The sequence below is a fragment of the Hippocampus zosterae genome, chromosome 13, assembly GCF_025434085.1.
Source record: "Hippocampus zosterae strain Florida chromosome 13, ASM2543408v3, whole genome shotgun sequence".
Classification (NCBI taxonomy): domain Eukaryota; kingdom Metazoa; phylum Chordata; class Actinopteri; order Syngnathiformes; family Syngnathidae; genus Hippocampus; species Hippocampus zosterae.
Genome location: NC_067463.1, coordinates 21,332,849 through 21,349,878, shown reverse-complemented (window position 1 = coordinate 21,349,878; position 17,030 = coordinate 21,332,849). Strand labels below are relative to the sequence as shown.

Sequence of the window (17,030 nt, the reverse complement as noted above, 5' to 3'; positions counted from 1 at the left end):
CTCAATAAGTACGGTTGAGTTGATTACATCAGCATGAAAGCTTGCATGCCAGACTTCAGGCCGAAAAGATTCAATTTAAGGAAAACCCTGAGACGACGTCACAATGCAAAATGGATGTTCTCAATGGAGTCGAGATTCACGCCGGGCAGTTGATTGGCACACTGTCGGCAAAAAAATGGGGACGATTGGCCACTTAGGAAGTGGAACATTTGACCTATGACCTCCTCTTGGTTTCTGTCCTACAGATCGTGAACGGTCGCCTGCAGTACAAGTTCGACTGCGGCAGCGGCTCCGGTCTGGTGTCGGTCCACAGCGCCACGGTCAACGACGGCGAATGGCACTCGGTCTCCTTGGAGGTGGACGGCAACTACGCCAAGCTGGTACTGGACCGCGTGCACGCCGCCTGGGGGACGGCGCCGGGCACCCTGCGCACCCTCAACCTGGACAACAGCGTCTACTTCGGCGGTCACGTCCGCCAGAACGCCGCCTCGGCCGCCCGCCTCGGACGCAACCTGCCCGTGGCCAATGGCTTCCGTGGTTGCATGGAGGCCATCGCGCTCAACGGCCAGGAGCTGCCTCTCAACACCAAGGCGCGCCGGGCGCACGCCGTCATGGAGGCCATCGAGGACGTGGCGCCGGGGTGCGCGCTCACCCCGCCGGAGAGTTGCTCCAGCAATCCCTGCAGCAACGGGGGCGTGTGCACCCCCAGGCCGAGTGGAGGTATGTTGAGCTAAACTCTCCCATTGACTTTTCAACAAAACAAACCCCCCCCCCCCAAAAAAAAGCACATTTTGTCAAACGGTGGACAAAAGGAGCTACAGCTTTTATGCGCCTTTTGTCTCACTGACATAAGGGAAATGTTGATTTTCAGGAAATTCTTGACAAAATATTCTTAATAGTAGGGACTGGGTGGGGGTCGGGGGGGGGCAGTCGACTAATTCGAACACAAAAATAAGTTAACGCGATGTTTCGCCCCAAAGCTTCACTCGCACCGTGATGGCAGAGAAACATTTAGTTTTTTTTAATAGTATATGAGCACCCTCTGTTGGTGGGAAGTTGATACTGCAGGCAAACAATGAACCACAGTGACAAAATCTTTTCAAGCCAGGTAGTTGATTGGCTCACCTATGCATTATCTGAGCCGCTTATCTTCACTTGGGACATCTGGCTGCTCAAGAAGTACAAATGAAATGAATCGAAGTTTTTTTTTGGGGGGGGGGGGGGATCTTTGAAATTGTGCATACCAGCCTCTATCCACTAATAGGAGTGTGTCGGGTTAATGTGCCGGATATGCACACTCAACATTTTAAAGGGGTCGTAATCCTTCGTCGGCCGCTTGAATCATCCGATGCTTTCGCCATCGGCCTAATTAAACAAAAAGCGCAAGCTAAGCAGCAGCGAACATTTGAGTGAGTGAATCGGCGCGTTCAAAAGAAGGGGGGAAAAGAAAAAAAAACGCTGATTGCGGTCTTATCGGACTTCCTCAGGCTACTTCTGCAAGTGTCCCACTTCTTTTATGGGCGCCCACTGCGAGATGGCCATCAGCCCATGCGCCTCCAACCCGTGTTTGTACGGGGGCACTTGCGTACCCCGGGGGGACGACTTCTACTGCCAGTGCAGAGGACAGTACTCCGGACAAAGGTAAAAAAAAAAAAAGAAGTGTGATATCTGGATCATATCCTCTTTTGCTGCAGAATTCATATGCGTTACATTTGGATCGCAGGTGCCAGATGGGTCCTTTCTGCACGGACAACCCGTGTAAGAACAACGGCAAGTGTATCGACAGTCTGGACGGACCGGTGTGCGAATGCGAAGCTGGTTTCCACGGAGACCGGTATGTAAAATATTCATTCATTCATCCATTCATCTTCCGTACCGCTTGATCCTCACTAGAGTCGCGGGGGGTGCTGGTCCCAGCTGTCTTCGGGCAGTAGGCGGGGGACACCCTGAATTGGTTGCCAGCCAATCGCAGGGCACACAGAAACGAACAACCATTCGCACTCACACTCACACCTAGGGACAATTTAGAGCAGGAATGTCCAAAGTCCGGCCCGGGGGCCAAATCCGGCCCGCGGTGGAATTTCATCCGGCCCTCGGCCCCTGTCATAAAATCAGTGCCGTCTGGCCCGCAGGTTGGGCGCAATGGAACACGTGTTGCATTGACTGAGGTCTCGTAGACTGGTGAGTGATGTTTCATAGAGTACTGCTTCCCTCTAGTGGCTAAATGAGTAATGGCATTCACTAAATGAGTAATAGCATTTAGACACTAGAGGGCAGTAGCACTCTACGAGACATCACTCACGACTTAACAAGACATCACTCCGTGTTTATATTGACTGATATGTCATACTAGCTGGCCCATTGCCGGCCCATAACTCGGCCCATGGGTTATTGTTGTTCAATGTAAAGAATGTCAGCCAAGGTCGGCCCCCCGACATTTTACCACATAAAATCTGGCCCCCTTGGCAAAAAGTTTGGACACCCCTGATTTAGAGTGTTCAATCAGCCTGCCATGCATATTTTTGGAATGTGGGAGGAAACCGGAGCACCCGGAGAAAACCCACGCAGGCCCGGGGAGAACATGCAAACTCCACACAGGGAGGCCGGAGCTGGAATCGAACCCGGTACCTCTGCACTGTGAAGCCCACGTGCTAACCACTGGTCTACCGGGCCGCCCTTATGTAAAATATGACGGCCAAAAAATATCAGAACATATCTCTTTATTATGGGGAACAAAAAATTGTCAGATTTTTGCGCATTTTGTTTTTCACATTATTACAACATAAGATAATCCCATTGAAATGCCCCGCCCCTCAATTTTAGTTATTTCTTTGGTTTTTGTGAATGATAATAAATAACCTTGCTCAGGGTCGACCCAAAAGGTCGCGAACGGCCGCGAGGTAATCCGTTCAATTCAAAGTAAGACTTTGTGACATTTTGCACGCGCTCGAAACGAATACGAGCGCGTGCTGACGTCCAAATGCCGACTCAAAAGTTTTTCCGGCGCAGGTGCCTGAGCGACGTGGACGAGTGCTCGCGGAGCCCGTGCTCCAACGGCGGCCGGTGCCTCAACACGTACGGCTCCTACAAGTGCAACTGCTCGCTGGGCTTCGGCGGTCCCACGTGCGAGCTCGCCGCCGACGTCCGCAATGACTTGGTGTCCACCTCTTGGAACATCGGCCTGGAGGAGGTGGTGGGCATCGTGATCTTCGTCTCCAGCATCTTCATCCTGGTGCTCTTCTTCGTCATCCTGCGCAAAAAGGCCTGCCGCCGCGCCAAGTCCAAGGCGGAGGACGACGACGATAAGCGAGGCGCTTCCGGCGTGCCGCACTCCTTCCTCCAGAGGCCTTACTTCGACGCCAAGTTCAACAAGAACGTCTACTCGGACATCCCGCCGCAGGTGCCCGTGCGGCCCATCTCTTACACGCCCAGCATCCCCAGCGACTCGCGCAACAACTTGGACCGCAACTCCTTCGAGGGCTCGGCCATCCCGGAGCACCCCGAGTTCAGCACCTTCAACCCGGACGCGGCGCACGGCCACCGCAAGACGGTGGCCGTGTGCAGCGTGGCACCCAATCTGCCGCCGCCGCCCCCTTCCAACTCCGTGTCGGACAGCGACTCCATCCAGAAGCCCAGCTGGGATTACGACTACGACGGTGAGTTTAGAGGCCACCGTTGTCATGCTGGATGCACGCATGTGTGGTTCCGTAACCGTACATCTCATCGAAAAAGAACAATAGTTGTATGAACTGTTGTAGATACATTTTATATCTCATATATAGGCCATGAACATTATTTGCGTTTCTTATATCTGTATTCAGAGGAGAAAATTTATGTCCAGGTAAAGGAATGAAAATCAATTTAATTTGTCAATATATTTTTGATTTGTGTTTCCTATGAAAAAAAAACACCAACAAACTCCAAAATTTGGGGCAAAATTTTTATTCATTCATTCATCTTCCTAACCGCTTAATCCTCACTCGGGTCGCGGGGGGTGCTGGAGCCTATCCCAGCTGTCTCCGGGCAGTAGGCGGGGGACACCCTGAATCGGTTGCCAGCCAATCGCAGGGCACACAGAGACGAACAACCATTCGCACTCACACTCACACCTAGGGACAATTTAGAGTGTTCAATCTGTTTTTGGAATGTGGGAGGAAACCGGAGCACCCGGAGAAAACCCACGCAGGCCCGGGGAGAACATGCAAACTCCACACAGGGAGGCCGGAGCTGGAATCGAACCCGGTACCTCTGCACTGTGAAGCCCACGTGCTAACCACTGGACTACCGGGCCACCCGGCAAAATTTTTAATTTTTTTTTATGACAAGTTACAGAATGGTGATGCATCCACTGTCCCCCAAAAAATATATTTTTTAAACCAGAACAAACATAATATTTTTGTATGAGCAAAAAAAAAAAAAAGAAATAAAACAACTAAAAACAAAATCACTCAATTTTGAGCTACTCGCGCTGTTTAAAAAAATTTACTTTGCGGAAAAATAAATATCTCTCTAGTGAAATATATACACATATTTACAAATTTTTAAAAAGTACCACTGAAAAGTATAAATTCAATTTTTAAAAATTCAGATTATTTTGATAAAATAAAATAAGTCTTGAGGAGCCGACGATGAGAAGAAAGGAGCGTTGGCGCCGATGCGGATTTGGAGCTGGGAGTCGCGGCTTGGAGTTTGAAGCGGATTACGTGGGACAGGAGAAGTAAACTAATCTCTTTTCGTCAATGGATGCTACAGCTTTGTGTTTGCTTTCAAAACTTGGCTTGCAGCAGACGTGTGCACATTTTCAGCATGACGTCTCTGATCCACTGGAGAAAGGACACTTTGATCCTCTCCTCTTTCATCTAGAACTGCTTCAGACAACAAAGTGTATGCAGAAAATTGGTGAAGATTGAACGACTGTCTGTGTCCTATGTGTTGTCTTGTGTTATTTTTGTTATTTTGACTTCAAAATGGCGCCGCGAGAGTGGCTGCCTTTCCAGCAGCTCCTATATTTTGTTGTTCTACTTCCTCCATTTCATAACTTTGCTGCTGTGAATTGGGAATTTCTCCATTGTGAGACTAATAAAGGTTTTTCTTTTTCTTATCTTATCTTAAAATGTTTCTAAACTTACATTAATTTTCTAAATTCACTTATTTCTGGAAAATTTGCCAGAAATAATAGTAAATATTCTTTTTTTTCCAAGGCCTAAAATACAATCTGCGTTTGAATATGACCCTTTGCATGTCTCGGCCCTGCAGCCAAAGTGGTCGATCTGGACTGCGTGACCAAGAAGCCTGTGGAGGAGAGCGCATGTCACCCTTTCAACACCAGGGGGAGCATGTCCGAAGTGCAGTCGCTCAGCTCCTTCCAGTCGGAGTCGTGTGACGACAACGGTAAGCCCCCCTACTCGACTTTCAACTCTTATAATCCAGTCGAAACTTGTTTTTCCTTTCATGCCTCGTTGTTCTTCTTCTCTTACGCTAACTTGCTTTCTGAACTTTCCAATGGTCGTGGCTTCCTGAGTCACATGTTGTGTTTTTTTTTTGTATTTATTTATTTTTGTTCACTCTTTCCTTCTTATTGCTGCGGGGCTCAGCTCCCATATGGATCAAATCTGTCCACAGGTCCAGAACACGCTTTTAGAATAAAAAAAAAAAAGGCCTGTAAGTTCCAAAGCTGTTGGAATTCTCGTGGGATGACACAAAAAAAAAAATCCTTTGCATGATGTCTTTTTTTTTCATAACCACGGCAGCCATGTTGTGTTTGAAAGTTCTGGCACGTTGATTATTTGATTTCAGCATGCCCCCCTTTTTTGTTTGTATTTGTTAAAGCAAACCTGAAGGAACATATCACAATGGTACTCAGTGTTCCGTCCTCCCATTCTTTCATCATGACACAAGGCTCCTATCAAAAAAATGTGCATTTTAAAAATTGTTCATATTACTCACTTTTTTGGAATCGATTACCCAAATTTTAATCATGCGAGCAGTCATTTGAGGTGCTGTGCAACTGTTCAGCACCACGACGAAATCCGTTTGTGATTTTTTTATGACATTATTGATCTAAGAAGAGGTTCATTTAAATTCAACAGTGAGCATTGTTGTTTTTAAAACACAATTTTTCATGCACATGCAGTACAAGACCCCCATAAAAAAAAATCTGGGTTTTTAATGTATTCAATAAAGCTCAATTTTGAAATATTGGATGACATATGGTAGTACTCAGTAGCAGTGATGTGCAGCTCTCGTTTTGAGAGCTGCATGCTATATTTTAGGGTATTATTAAGCTACAAAAAGGCCAAAGTGGAATTTAAACATTTTGACTGTTAAAAACAGCAGATTTTTGATACTAGTCTTGTATGCTTGTCGTCGGACTGAATTGTCATTGTTCATCGTCCAAAATGAAAATGGGCCCTAAAATTGAATTTACCGGTCATTAGTGTCTCATTTCCTCACATCCTTCCTCTCCTTTTCAGGGGGGTGGGGGGTGATCCATTTAAATATCTGGGGAATTTCACTCAAAACTATCTGGCTATCATGTAGCACTAGCACCTCGTTGTGAATCACAATGTCATGACATCCAAAAACCTCATCCCCTTTTAGATGGGTCACCAATACGGGTGGGCATTTCAACCAATTTTTCAAATGAAATTGAGGTAAACCAGAAGAGAATAATAATCAAAATAATATTTGAAAAAAGGTACATTTTAAAAATAAAATTGAAAAAAGGAACCCCCCCATCAAATATTCTATCAACACTATTATCATACCAACAATGCTAAGCGCCTCCACAATGGATTAGCTCTCCCGATCTGTACTATTATTATCTTGGTTGTTTCTATTAATATGAAGTACAATTTGTGTATTTGAGTAAAACACAACAACAACAAAAAAGACATTGAATATACTGTATCTTCATGCCCACCCTTAGCGGCCATCTGTCATTGTCTCCTTGTTCGAAGCACCGATATTCTGTGTTAGCATGAGAGTCACATTCCCTCCAAGTGTATTGTTCTTCGCATTTTTTGTCAGCATTTATGCTAATGCTAGATCATCTCTCCTCTCGCAAGCTTCCATAGTGACTGTCATCCACTTTGTCAACTCTGTGCTTGACACGGTGGAAGAAGAAGGTACCATTTTTCTCTTTGTTGCTGTTGTCCTGTGCCTAGCAGAGTCGCCATTTTCTTAGCTAGCTCGCTAACACGTACGATAATAAAATAATAAAAGAAAAGAAAAGAAAAACTCAAGCACTCATTAGGAAAATGGAAACACTGCCAAATTAGCCCTCCACGTGTTTTGCCGGCTTCACATAAGCTCTTGTTTCGTTAGCTTGGTTAGCATCCATTTTTTTTAATGTGTTTTCTCTTTCTCCTCCTCCTCCTCCTCCTCTTCTTCGTGGATTCTTATTAAAGAGTCTTTTGTGGCTCGTGAGCTCAAGAACACAAGAGGTGACTTTTTCTTTGGTGTCTGTGTTTTTGTGGGTGTGACGCTGCTAATCACTAACGCGACTCTAACACCGAGAGCTTGTTATGCTTGTTTTATTGTGGTGTGGAAGCCAAAGTGTGATTTATTAGCCTTCGTGCATGGTTTTGTGACCTTCAAAGAATTCTGTTTGGTAACTAATTGTTTGTTGGTTTGATTGTTATTTTTTTCGCCGCTAAACTTTACAGTTCGGGTCTCTACAAAAAAAAAAACAATTTGAAATGCGAGCTTGGCTGTTGGCGGGATACCAGTACTATTAGTTAAGAAACTATAATACCATCAAAATAGCATGGAAAAGAAACAAATTATGAACATGGGACATTGTTTAATGTAAAAAGAAATTTGTAATTGTTTTAAAAAATTGTTTTAAAAAAAACACGCTTTGTCGATAACTAGCTTGTGTTTTTTGTTTGTTTTGGTGCTGTATGATGAAATGTCATCACAGTTGCACTTAGGATGTCATCAAGTATTATTAATACACAAGTCAATTTGTATTAATCATGTTCATCATGTTTTCCAAAGTTAGCAAAAAGTAAACAAAACAAAAAAATCGCAAACCCAATGCTTTTTGATTTATTTTTTTCCGTTGTTTGCCACGTTTCCACCACTGGGGGCAGTAGTTCACTTTCAAAACTAAACAGCTGGCTTGTCCCGGCACAAAGGAATTAGCCGGCTCACATTTCAACAAAGCAGAAATATATGTGAAGAGTTCATGAAATTGTTTCTAAATGTTGTAAATCTTTTAAGGAGGCTGAATGTGCCCAAATCGAAAGCACGCTGGTACATTGATGTCATTTATTCCGCACATTTGCATCTTCTGACAATAGAAATGTAAAAATAAAACCTAGTGCACAAAGGAAAAAAAACAAATTATTTTCATTGTAGTTTGTCATTCGACATTTAAAAAAAAGGGGGGGGCAAACTGTGCGAATTACAGAATTATCAGAATCTTGTTTTTTTTTTTTTTTTTTTTTGTGTGGTGTGACCCGATGTCTTTATACTCGTGATGTCATCAAGTATTCATCAACAAGTGGTGTGCGGTTGCATGCTTTTCAACCTGAACGAAAAGTTGGCATCAGAACGTTCACGTATGTGTTCCCCCCCCCGTCTCCCTCCCATACAGGATACCACTGGGACACATCCGACTGGATGCCGAGCGTCCAGCTCCCGGGAATCAAGGAGTTCCCGCAGTACGAGCTGGTGGAGTCACCTCCCACCACTTTGTACAGCGACCCGAGCGCCATGGACACCGACTACTACCCGGGCGGCTACGACATCGAGAGCGACTTCCCGCCGCCGCCCGATGACTTCCCGTCCAGCGACGAGCTGCCGCTGCCGCTGCCGCCGCCGCCGCCGCCCGAGTACGGCGACACGCTGCGGTCCGCCACCACCGACGGGATCCGCCGCCGTCCCGCCCTCCCGGAACTGTACAGCCTGGGCCAATACTTGGCCCCGCGGGGCGACGGCGACTCCGCCCCGCCGTCCTCCACCGCGGCCACCGCCGACTTCCATCCGGGTCGGGACTTTGACGACATGTCGCTGTCGCTGTACGCGTCCACCGCCTCCTGCTCGGACATGTCGGCGTGCTGCGAGGAGTCCGAGGCTATGATCAGCGACTACGAGAGCGGCGACGACAGCCATTTTGACTGTCTGTCCATCCCGCCGCTGGGCTCCCAACAGCACACTGAAGTCTGACACTGGATCCCCGCAAAAAGTGCCTGAAGCCGCTCTCGTGTATTTTTTTTTTTTGTTGATGTTGTTGTTTGTTTGTTTTTTTTTGCTGGTACGATCTGAGTCCACAAGGGGATATTCGGACCGATGCATACTTGCCAATCTTTGCAGATTTTACTGCGCCTCTTTTCTCTTGTTAAAAGATTGCCAAATGTTTCGCTGTATTCGCTCGCTATTTGAGACCAGGTGTTCGCGATTTACAACCCTGCCGTATTCTATGACTTCCGACAAGTTTCACATTCCTCCTGATGGTTGCGATTGTAAAAAAAAAAAAAAGATAATAATATTAATATGCAAACGGAATTTGGGACTTCTTGCGAGCTTCTGTAACCCTCCCTTTTTTTTTCTTTTTCCAGGAAAACAGATATTTTCGCTAAATTGAAGTTTTGCAAACAGCCTGTGAGTTAATACCCGCGACATTAAGGAACATTCCGTCACCCTTCCGATTTGAGCACATATTCCGCATTTTCCATTTTTTTTGCGCTGCCAAAAATTTCACCCGAGACAGGTTTAGTTAGCGAATTTAGACCAGGGGTGTCAAGCTCGTTTTTGTTGTGGGCCATATCATAGTTACGATTTCCCTGCCTGTGACCCCATGAAGAATTATGATACGCGTAATTTCTACATGATATACACAACAAATTCACGGCTAGCTAATTTTGAAATTAGAAGCCAGTAAATAGTTGTCTCTTCAACTGTTTTGCCATTTATTGTGTTATCAAAAGTGACTTTTTTGTTGTTGTTTTTTTAATGGGGAAAATTGGCAAGTATGGTTTGCAAGTGGATAAAAAAGACTTAAGACCCGACTCACAGGAAGTGTAGTGTCCGTTTCAACAGTCGGAGAGGGAATGAAAAGAAAACGAGAATAATAAAGAGAAATCCGCAACAGTTTCTATCAATAGAACATTTTCTACAAGTGGTGATTTTCAGTGTAAATGTCATTGTACAGTTTTGATTTCAAAGTAGGTTTTGTAGATATTCGGTGCTTTTATTTTGAAGTAACGGTATGACATGATCGGCCTTACTGTGTTAACGTTCATAGGGCGGGAAAAGTGTTGTTAAAAGTACAAAAACGGGGTCTTCGGTGAACGACTGCATTAGTCATGATTTCCTTTTCTTTTTTAAAAAATGTTTGTACATGTTGACGTTGGAACCTCTTTTATTTTTCCATCAAGGAAACGGTACCCGATGATATTTATGGTCGTCATGGATACAGCCCATGTCTGTGTATATGTGTGTAAGTGTGTGCGTGAGCGACGCATCGTTCTTGTTTAGGTTTTTATTGAATTACTGCCACCAGCTCACGCTTTCCTACTGGCAATAAATTATTCCTAAAAAATAGATTTTGCCGTCTGTGTCTTTTTTTTATGTACATATATATTTTTTGGTGTGTGACTATTTCTGTCTTAATGCCTGTACATATTATCAGTAGTATATAAATGGAGATAAATCTTGTATTATTTTAACATGCGTTTTTATTATATTTCTGGATGTTTCAAAGTGTAAGCATTTGTACTCAAATATTTTTAAGACAAATAAATTGAAATATTTTCTTTAAATATTTAGTTTAACATTTTGAAATAATCACAATAAATCAAAAAGCTTTCCGATCTATTTTTTTCCATTCTCGATCATACCTCAAAATGTATTTTTCATTTATGATTTGGTTCCCTTCGTAGGTGACATGGAGTTGGTGGAGGCGTGATGACACGGTGACCTCCAAAGTTGAGAATTTAAAACAAAAATGCATTTGTATTCATGAGATGCGATGTTAATGGCTTCGTCATAACTTCTGGGCCATTCCTGAAAACACAGATGAAGCATTTGTTAAGCAAAATCTTGAAAAGGGCCTCCTGTCGAGGGGGTCACTGGTTCATATGCTGATTTTATTATTTAAGGTCCTGTTAAATAACCGCTTCATCTCAGTGGCTGTAAGAATGTAGTACTGCATCTAAACCACAGGATGGCGACACAATACACGGTATAAAAAGCGCACCGTAGAAAGCTTAACGTCGCTTGATGTCCACAAGCTACGATCAATCTGCACCAAAGTTTGTCTGCTTGTGTCCACTTCAACCGCTCTTCGCAAGCTCACTACAGAAGCTATGAAGTGATCTCACCTAATGATGAAAATGTTTAACTTCCGTAAAGTCCAAAGTATTGGGATCATTGTTCAAATAACCTCAGAAGAGGAAGTGGTAAGTACAGATGTCCACATATATTCGGTGATGGCTGATTGCGGTTTTCTGACATTAAGTTTTCTTCTCTGTAGTGAGCATCAAGAAAGGAAAAGGGCTAACATCCATTACATCCAAAATTGCGCCAATGGAGAGGAGAAAGCTTAACGTACATAAAATCCAAAATATTGGGGAAATTGGGACGATCGTTTTGATATCCTCAGAGATTTACGTGGGCCCGAGGAGAGATGTCTTCAAATTTTTGTGGTGATGACTGATCACACTTTTCAGGCATGACCGGAAAGCTTTTTTCTGCATTTCAATAAAGCATTTTAGTCACAGTCTGAAGTGCGTTTTTTCACGTTTGTGTTCATTCCCCTCGGGAAATAGTGCTCCAAAAATGTAAACAAACCAAGTTTGTGAGTTCGACTAGGATTAAAGTGTTTTTCTGTAGCCATTTTACAGAGCTGGGAGAGTTGAATGAGACATAGAATGTGTACAGCGTCCCATGATGTTGTGTTGACTGTTTTCATGACAGAGAAGGGGGAAAAAACTTGAATGAAGAAGGCGCCATCGTAGAAAACATGAATGGCTGAGCGACATGAATGAGGCCTGTAGTACCTCCACTCGGCCTTAGGGTGGGAGTATTTGGCCCGCAAATCCACCGCACCCCTTCGCCCCTCCCCACACCACCGTTGGAGAACCCCAACGTGGTGCTTCTGGCTTGTGGAAGTTGTCACACACAACACGCGTGGACTCCGGAGAGGAGAGACGCGTCGCGTGTGGCGAGAGATGAATTAGAACAATTGGGGATGGTGCAGGGAGGAAACACAAGTCGACTCGCCGTCACTCAAGCCGGGAAAGGGCGAGGAAGGAGACGGTGGAGGATGAGGACCGGAGCCGCGCCAGGCGACCGAGTCCCGGCGTTGGCAGCGGGGTCCCGCCGATAGCGCGCCGTGTCCCCCCCTCCCCACCCGCCGGCCGGCCCCTCGGCACGCTCGCTCACTTACGGGACAAACAAGTTCGTCCTCCCTGTACAATGGTCACAAATGGGTCTGAGCTTAACAGTACCGCGCCGGACCCCAACGACGACGACACCGCCACCGCCGCCGTTCTCAACCGCCCGCCGTGGGTCACCACAACTTTGGGCTGCTTTCTCATCTTCACCATCGTGGTGGACATCCTGGGCAACCTGCTCGTCATCTTCTCCGTCTATCGGAACAAAAAGCTCCGGAACGCAGGTGAGGCGCATTCCGGAACACCGCGCGCAATTTGGAGCCAAACACAAAAACTTTGTTACAGTCATTTGAACCCTTTTTTTTAAATGAATCGGTTCGTTTGCAAGAAGGTGACGACTCTTGACTCGCCGTCGCTGTCGTTTGAGATCCAGTTTAGGATTGTTGGGTTAAAGCATAAGTGTCAAACTCATGTTTTCCAAGTCACCTGATTCAAATGAACAGATAATCGGCAAGCTCTGCGGAAGCCTGACATTGAACCTGTTCATTTGAATCAAGTGTGTTGTAACAGGGAGACTTGGAAAACATGCAGGACAGCGGCCCCCCAGGACCTGAGTTTGACACCTATGGGTTAAAGGCTTCTCAGATGTTACCTTCAATTTGACTCATCACCAAGTAAATTGAGCGTAAGCCGAAAGGCATCATTTTTCCAATTAATTTTTGAATGTTCTCGAAAGACAGGAAAAAAAACGAAAGTGCATTGCTGCCAATGGTCGGCCGGGGGGGGGGGGGGGGGGGTCAACATCAAGTGAGAACGTGATACATTTCTTCATTTCACGTGATAGATTTCACGTTTGTCCATTTTATTGTGATAAATTAGACGTTTTAATGTGATCATTTTTATGTTCAAATGTGATACGTTTGACCACCAGTTCAGGTCAATGACGCGGTCCTTTTTGTGTGTTATAAATTAAAATTGGTAGTACGACTGTGCTGCTCTTTTATAATTCTATAAAAAAAAATTTTTTAAAACCATTTCCAATTTAAAAAGACATATTGACCTGAACGCCGTTGCGGTGAGCAGTTACTTGTGATTTGTTGCGATTTATCGCAAGCTGTAACGTTCTTTGCCACGAAGAGAGCCGTCAAAGCTCCCTATTCTACCGTAGTGTTTTATTCTCTTTGTTTATCCCCCCTCCGCCGCTTCAATCGTCACCTTCCAGTTGGAGACGTCACTGTTGTGGATATTTGGCCTTTTTGTGGCGAGCGTCTCGCGTGGACTGGCCGAAGCCTACTTTTTCAAGCGGCGGTAATTTCGATGACCCCAAAGCGAGCGAGTGAGCGAGCGAGCGCACAGGGCCAAGCAAAGAGCAACAACTGAAGCAATTATTGGCAGTCTGAAGCCCAAAGGGGGGAAGCCTGCCGCATCCGGGCATTAACGGCATCCGGGCATTAACGCTCCCCGTGACGTTCACCACCCGCCCGGACAGATCTGAGCTTTGGGATCTGATCTCATGACGTTGTTCCACATTCGTCGTCGTATTTTTCGAGGGACTGAATTGTCTTCTGAGTTGGTTTTGAGTGTTCAGTGAACAGCAACTGTTCTTTGATGGAATTTAGTGCGTCATCGGCTTATAATGACAGAAAAGGACATTTTCCCCACCTACGGCAACTAAGTCGCAACAGTTTTCTTTGGGAAGATTTGCCCTGCACCATTCATCGTCGAATGGCTAATTCTAAGTCATCAAGTTTCTGCCCAAAAAGCTCTTTGGTTGTCTCAGTTGTTAAAGATTGGAGTCCAAATTTTTCTCTTTGGTTATTTAGCGAGGTTCTCACAGAGAAGAGCCGCCGTGATTATTTTGTGAGTGTTCTTTTCAAAGATCTAAGGAGTCGCAATGCTAAAGCTAACAAAAGAAAAAATGTCACACAGATTCAATTGAAATTTCGAAAAACACAATTTGCAATTTTTTTTTTTGCTTTGAATCCCGAGAACAGTCTATTTATTATATGTCAACAGTGTGTCGATTTCCTTCGAAGTCCACATTGCTGGTCTCACCGTGAAACAACCACCCCCATGTTCTTTTTGCGTTAGTACTGCAGCATCGCGATATATGCGCTAGTCAGTTTTGAGTTTTAACCCAGCACTAAGGCATTGAAGTGTGCCGCAAGGGGGAAGATTGGCGGAGAGGGGGGGGGGGGGTACAAGAGGTACATAGAGGGAATAGCCTCTTTGAAGTAGTACCATTAATTACGGCTAATTACATGCAAGGGGGTCATAAATGCAGCCGCCTCCTCCGCCAGAGTTCAGCGGCGCACGCAGTTAACTTGGCAATAATGAAATGCCCCAGCATGGAAAAAGTTCCATCTCTCTCCAGCAAGCGATTGAGTAATTGTTTAATCGTGTTTCGCGGCCGGCCGCCGTCCCGCCATGCCGTGCCTCCGAGGCGCCGCTCTCCAATCGCGGATCGGGTGGGCGACACGCGTGCCTAACCGACGGCGAGCCCAGTTTTGTTTGATTTCTTTATTTATTTTGTCCGTTTGGGAATGGGGGGATTTGGATGCAAATTGGCAGACGGATAGATTGACAATAGTTTTCAGCCGCGCGTGCGTCATAGGTTGTTTCAGTGGATCCGCGGCGTCTTAAAGGAAAGAATAAGCGGGTGCGTTGATCTCCTTTCCATTGCAGGTGAGGCGAGTCAGACCAATTGTGTTTGGTGGAAAATTCCAACCGAGACGGATACAAGTATTTATTTATTTCTTCATTTCTTTATTTAGTTGTACATCTCCTTCGTGATTTACACATTTTAAGCATACTTTACTCAACAAACAAGCATGCCTTAGTCCCTGTTCTCACCCTGTTCGGCTTAACGTATGACATCACTATGAGGAAATGTAAAGACTTGCTCACACACTTTGCCAAATGAGAGGCCGAGCGCGCTTGCTTCAAGTTGTTGACTTGGCACTTCCAATTGAAGTTTGCTGTTTAAGTGAGCCATAAACCAAAAAAAATTCAACATTGTACAAAAAGTTAGTTTTTTTCCCCCCCAAGTACTCACTTTTTGAGTGCTTACCGATACCTTCAGTACTTATGATGAATAAAAATTTCATTGAACACAAAGACAAAGAAAAATGTGACTGAGCAGGTGACAATTCACCAATCTGATCTGATGTGTCACCGGACAGCGCCAACTACTGCCGAGGAGGACTTAATAATCCGATTTTTTTTTTCGCTTTAAGTATCGGTGGCTGGTATAATTGCCCTCCACGAGTACCCAGTGCCTTAATAAAAGGCCATATTGGCCCGATAACGCAGCCTGGCATCTGTAATTGCCCATCGCGAAAATTAAAACTTGATATTGAACCACCAAAATGCTCAACCAAACTATATCATTAGAAAGGTGTGCTAGCTTAATGCTAACACAGAGTGCAAAACGCCATTAAATGGCTCCCATAAATTAGCATAAATGTTAGCTGAATTTGAAGCTTTCAAACAACTGCTCCTTATGTAACACAGCCTCAAACACAACAAGAGAGAATTAACCACTGTATATTTAAACACCAAAATGTTCTACAAGAACATACCGTACCAAAATTCTGATTGGCACGGTACAACTGTAAACTTTCTGTCTCTTATTGAATACTTTTGTGGGTGCCTTCCCCAGCTACCTTATTGGCTGGCTAACTATTGCCAGAACATACCAATACTCTGAAACTATTGCTACACGGGTAAGCTTTTGCAAAATGAAATCTATTCTCAGATGGGGTTCTCTTCCTGGTGTAATACTGCCAATAGTATGCGTCACATCATTGTGCAGACGCTTTCAAAAAAGAACCCCTCCCCCCACACACACATAATTAGAAAGCCTTTTCTGTCACAGTTAGCAGACAGAGATAGCATCCAAATGACTGACATCTACGTTAATGTCACCAATCTGCACACGACATTCCCGGAAATAGGCTCAGCCTCTGCATCTTTTGTAGATTTTTCTACTCCCGTTTACACTCGGATCGGCAAAGTCCTTATCTGCTGCCTGACAGGTACATTGGGGGAGATTTAGCGGCGTGGAAACAAACTGCTGGCCAGCTGTATCCCCTTAACGATGGCAAAACATCTCATTCAGACAAACTGTTCTCATTTTGAGCGCAACCACCGCCGTCGGGCGGGACTTAAAGAAATGTTGCGAGGCTTCAAATCTTTCCTGGATGTTCAGAACAAAAATGCCGGGGAATTTACAAATAGCTTCGATGGGCTACTGATGTCACCTACAGCCGGGAGGGGGGGGGGGGGGGCTAGATTGCCGTCAGGATTGAGGTGAGACGCCATGGCAGCTAGCGATAGCAAGTTCAGCAACGAGCTTCGGCTGGTTATTACTGCCGACGAAACGTGTTGCGGTTTTGCTCAGCAGCTACATCAACCCCCCCCCCCCCTACACTCCTTACAAGTATTGTTCTTACGAAGAGATTACGAGGAGTGATTAACAGAGGGAAATCCAGAGAAGCTATGCTAACTGCTAAGCTAATGTAATGTCAACATGAAAGACTGGAATCAAAGGTTCTTGGGGGGGACTGAGTACACTTCACAGGAACCGCGTCAAAGCGCTACATATCAACCATTGATCAGCAAAACAGCAGGCAATTTCACAAGTGTTTTCCGGAGAGGAAATTATTACCAAAAAAAAAAAAAACG

General features: G+C 45.0%; 2 protein-coding genes across 10 annotated transcripts in view; both read left to right on the top strand.

Annotated features, from left to right (window-relative positions):
- Nucleotides 1-10,551, top strand: part of fat1a (FAT atypical cadherin 1a) — a 69,586-nt gene extending 59,035 nt beyond the window's left edge. For 2 of the 9 annotated variants that reach the window (XM_052083729.1, XM_052083727.1), the window contains 7 exons: nucleotides 246-720; nucleotides 1,488-1,641; nucleotides 1,724-1,834; nucleotides 3,010-3,656; nucleotides 5,257-5,391; nucleotides 7,410-7,445; nucleotides 8,603-10,551. In XM_052083729.1, the coding sequence (XP_051939689.1) occupies nucleotides 246-720; nucleotides 1,488-1,641; nucleotides 1,724-1,834; nucleotides 3,010-3,656; nucleotides 5,257-5,391; nucleotides 7,410-7,445; nucleotides 8,603-9,174 (2,130 nt within the window). In that variant the 3' untranslated portion in view covers nucleotides 9,175-10,551. Of the gene's footprint in view, nucleotides 1-245; nucleotides 721-1,487; nucleotides 1,642-1,723; nucleotides 1,835-3,009; nucleotides 3,657-5,256; nucleotides 5,392-5,594; nucleotides 6,970-7,067; nucleotides 7,128-7,409; nucleotides 7,446-8,602 lie in introns of those variants that run through there. The other 7 variants (XM_052083730.1, XM_052083728.1, XR_007966000.1 and 4 more) reach the window with 6 other exon arrangements.
- A 1,403-nt stretch (nucleotides 10,552-11,954) lies between these two features.
- mtnr1aa (melatonin receptor 1A a) overlaps nucleotides 11,955-17,030 on the top strand; it is a 33,759-nt gene continuing 28,683 nt past the window's right edge. The window contains exon 1 of the mRNA XM_052083804.1: nucleotides 11,955-12,628. Within this exon, the coding sequence (XP_051939764.1) occupies nucleotides 12,427-12,628 (202 nt within the window). The 5' untranslated portion in view covers nucleotides 11,955-12,426. The remainder of the gene's footprint in view (nucleotides 12,629-17,030) is intronic.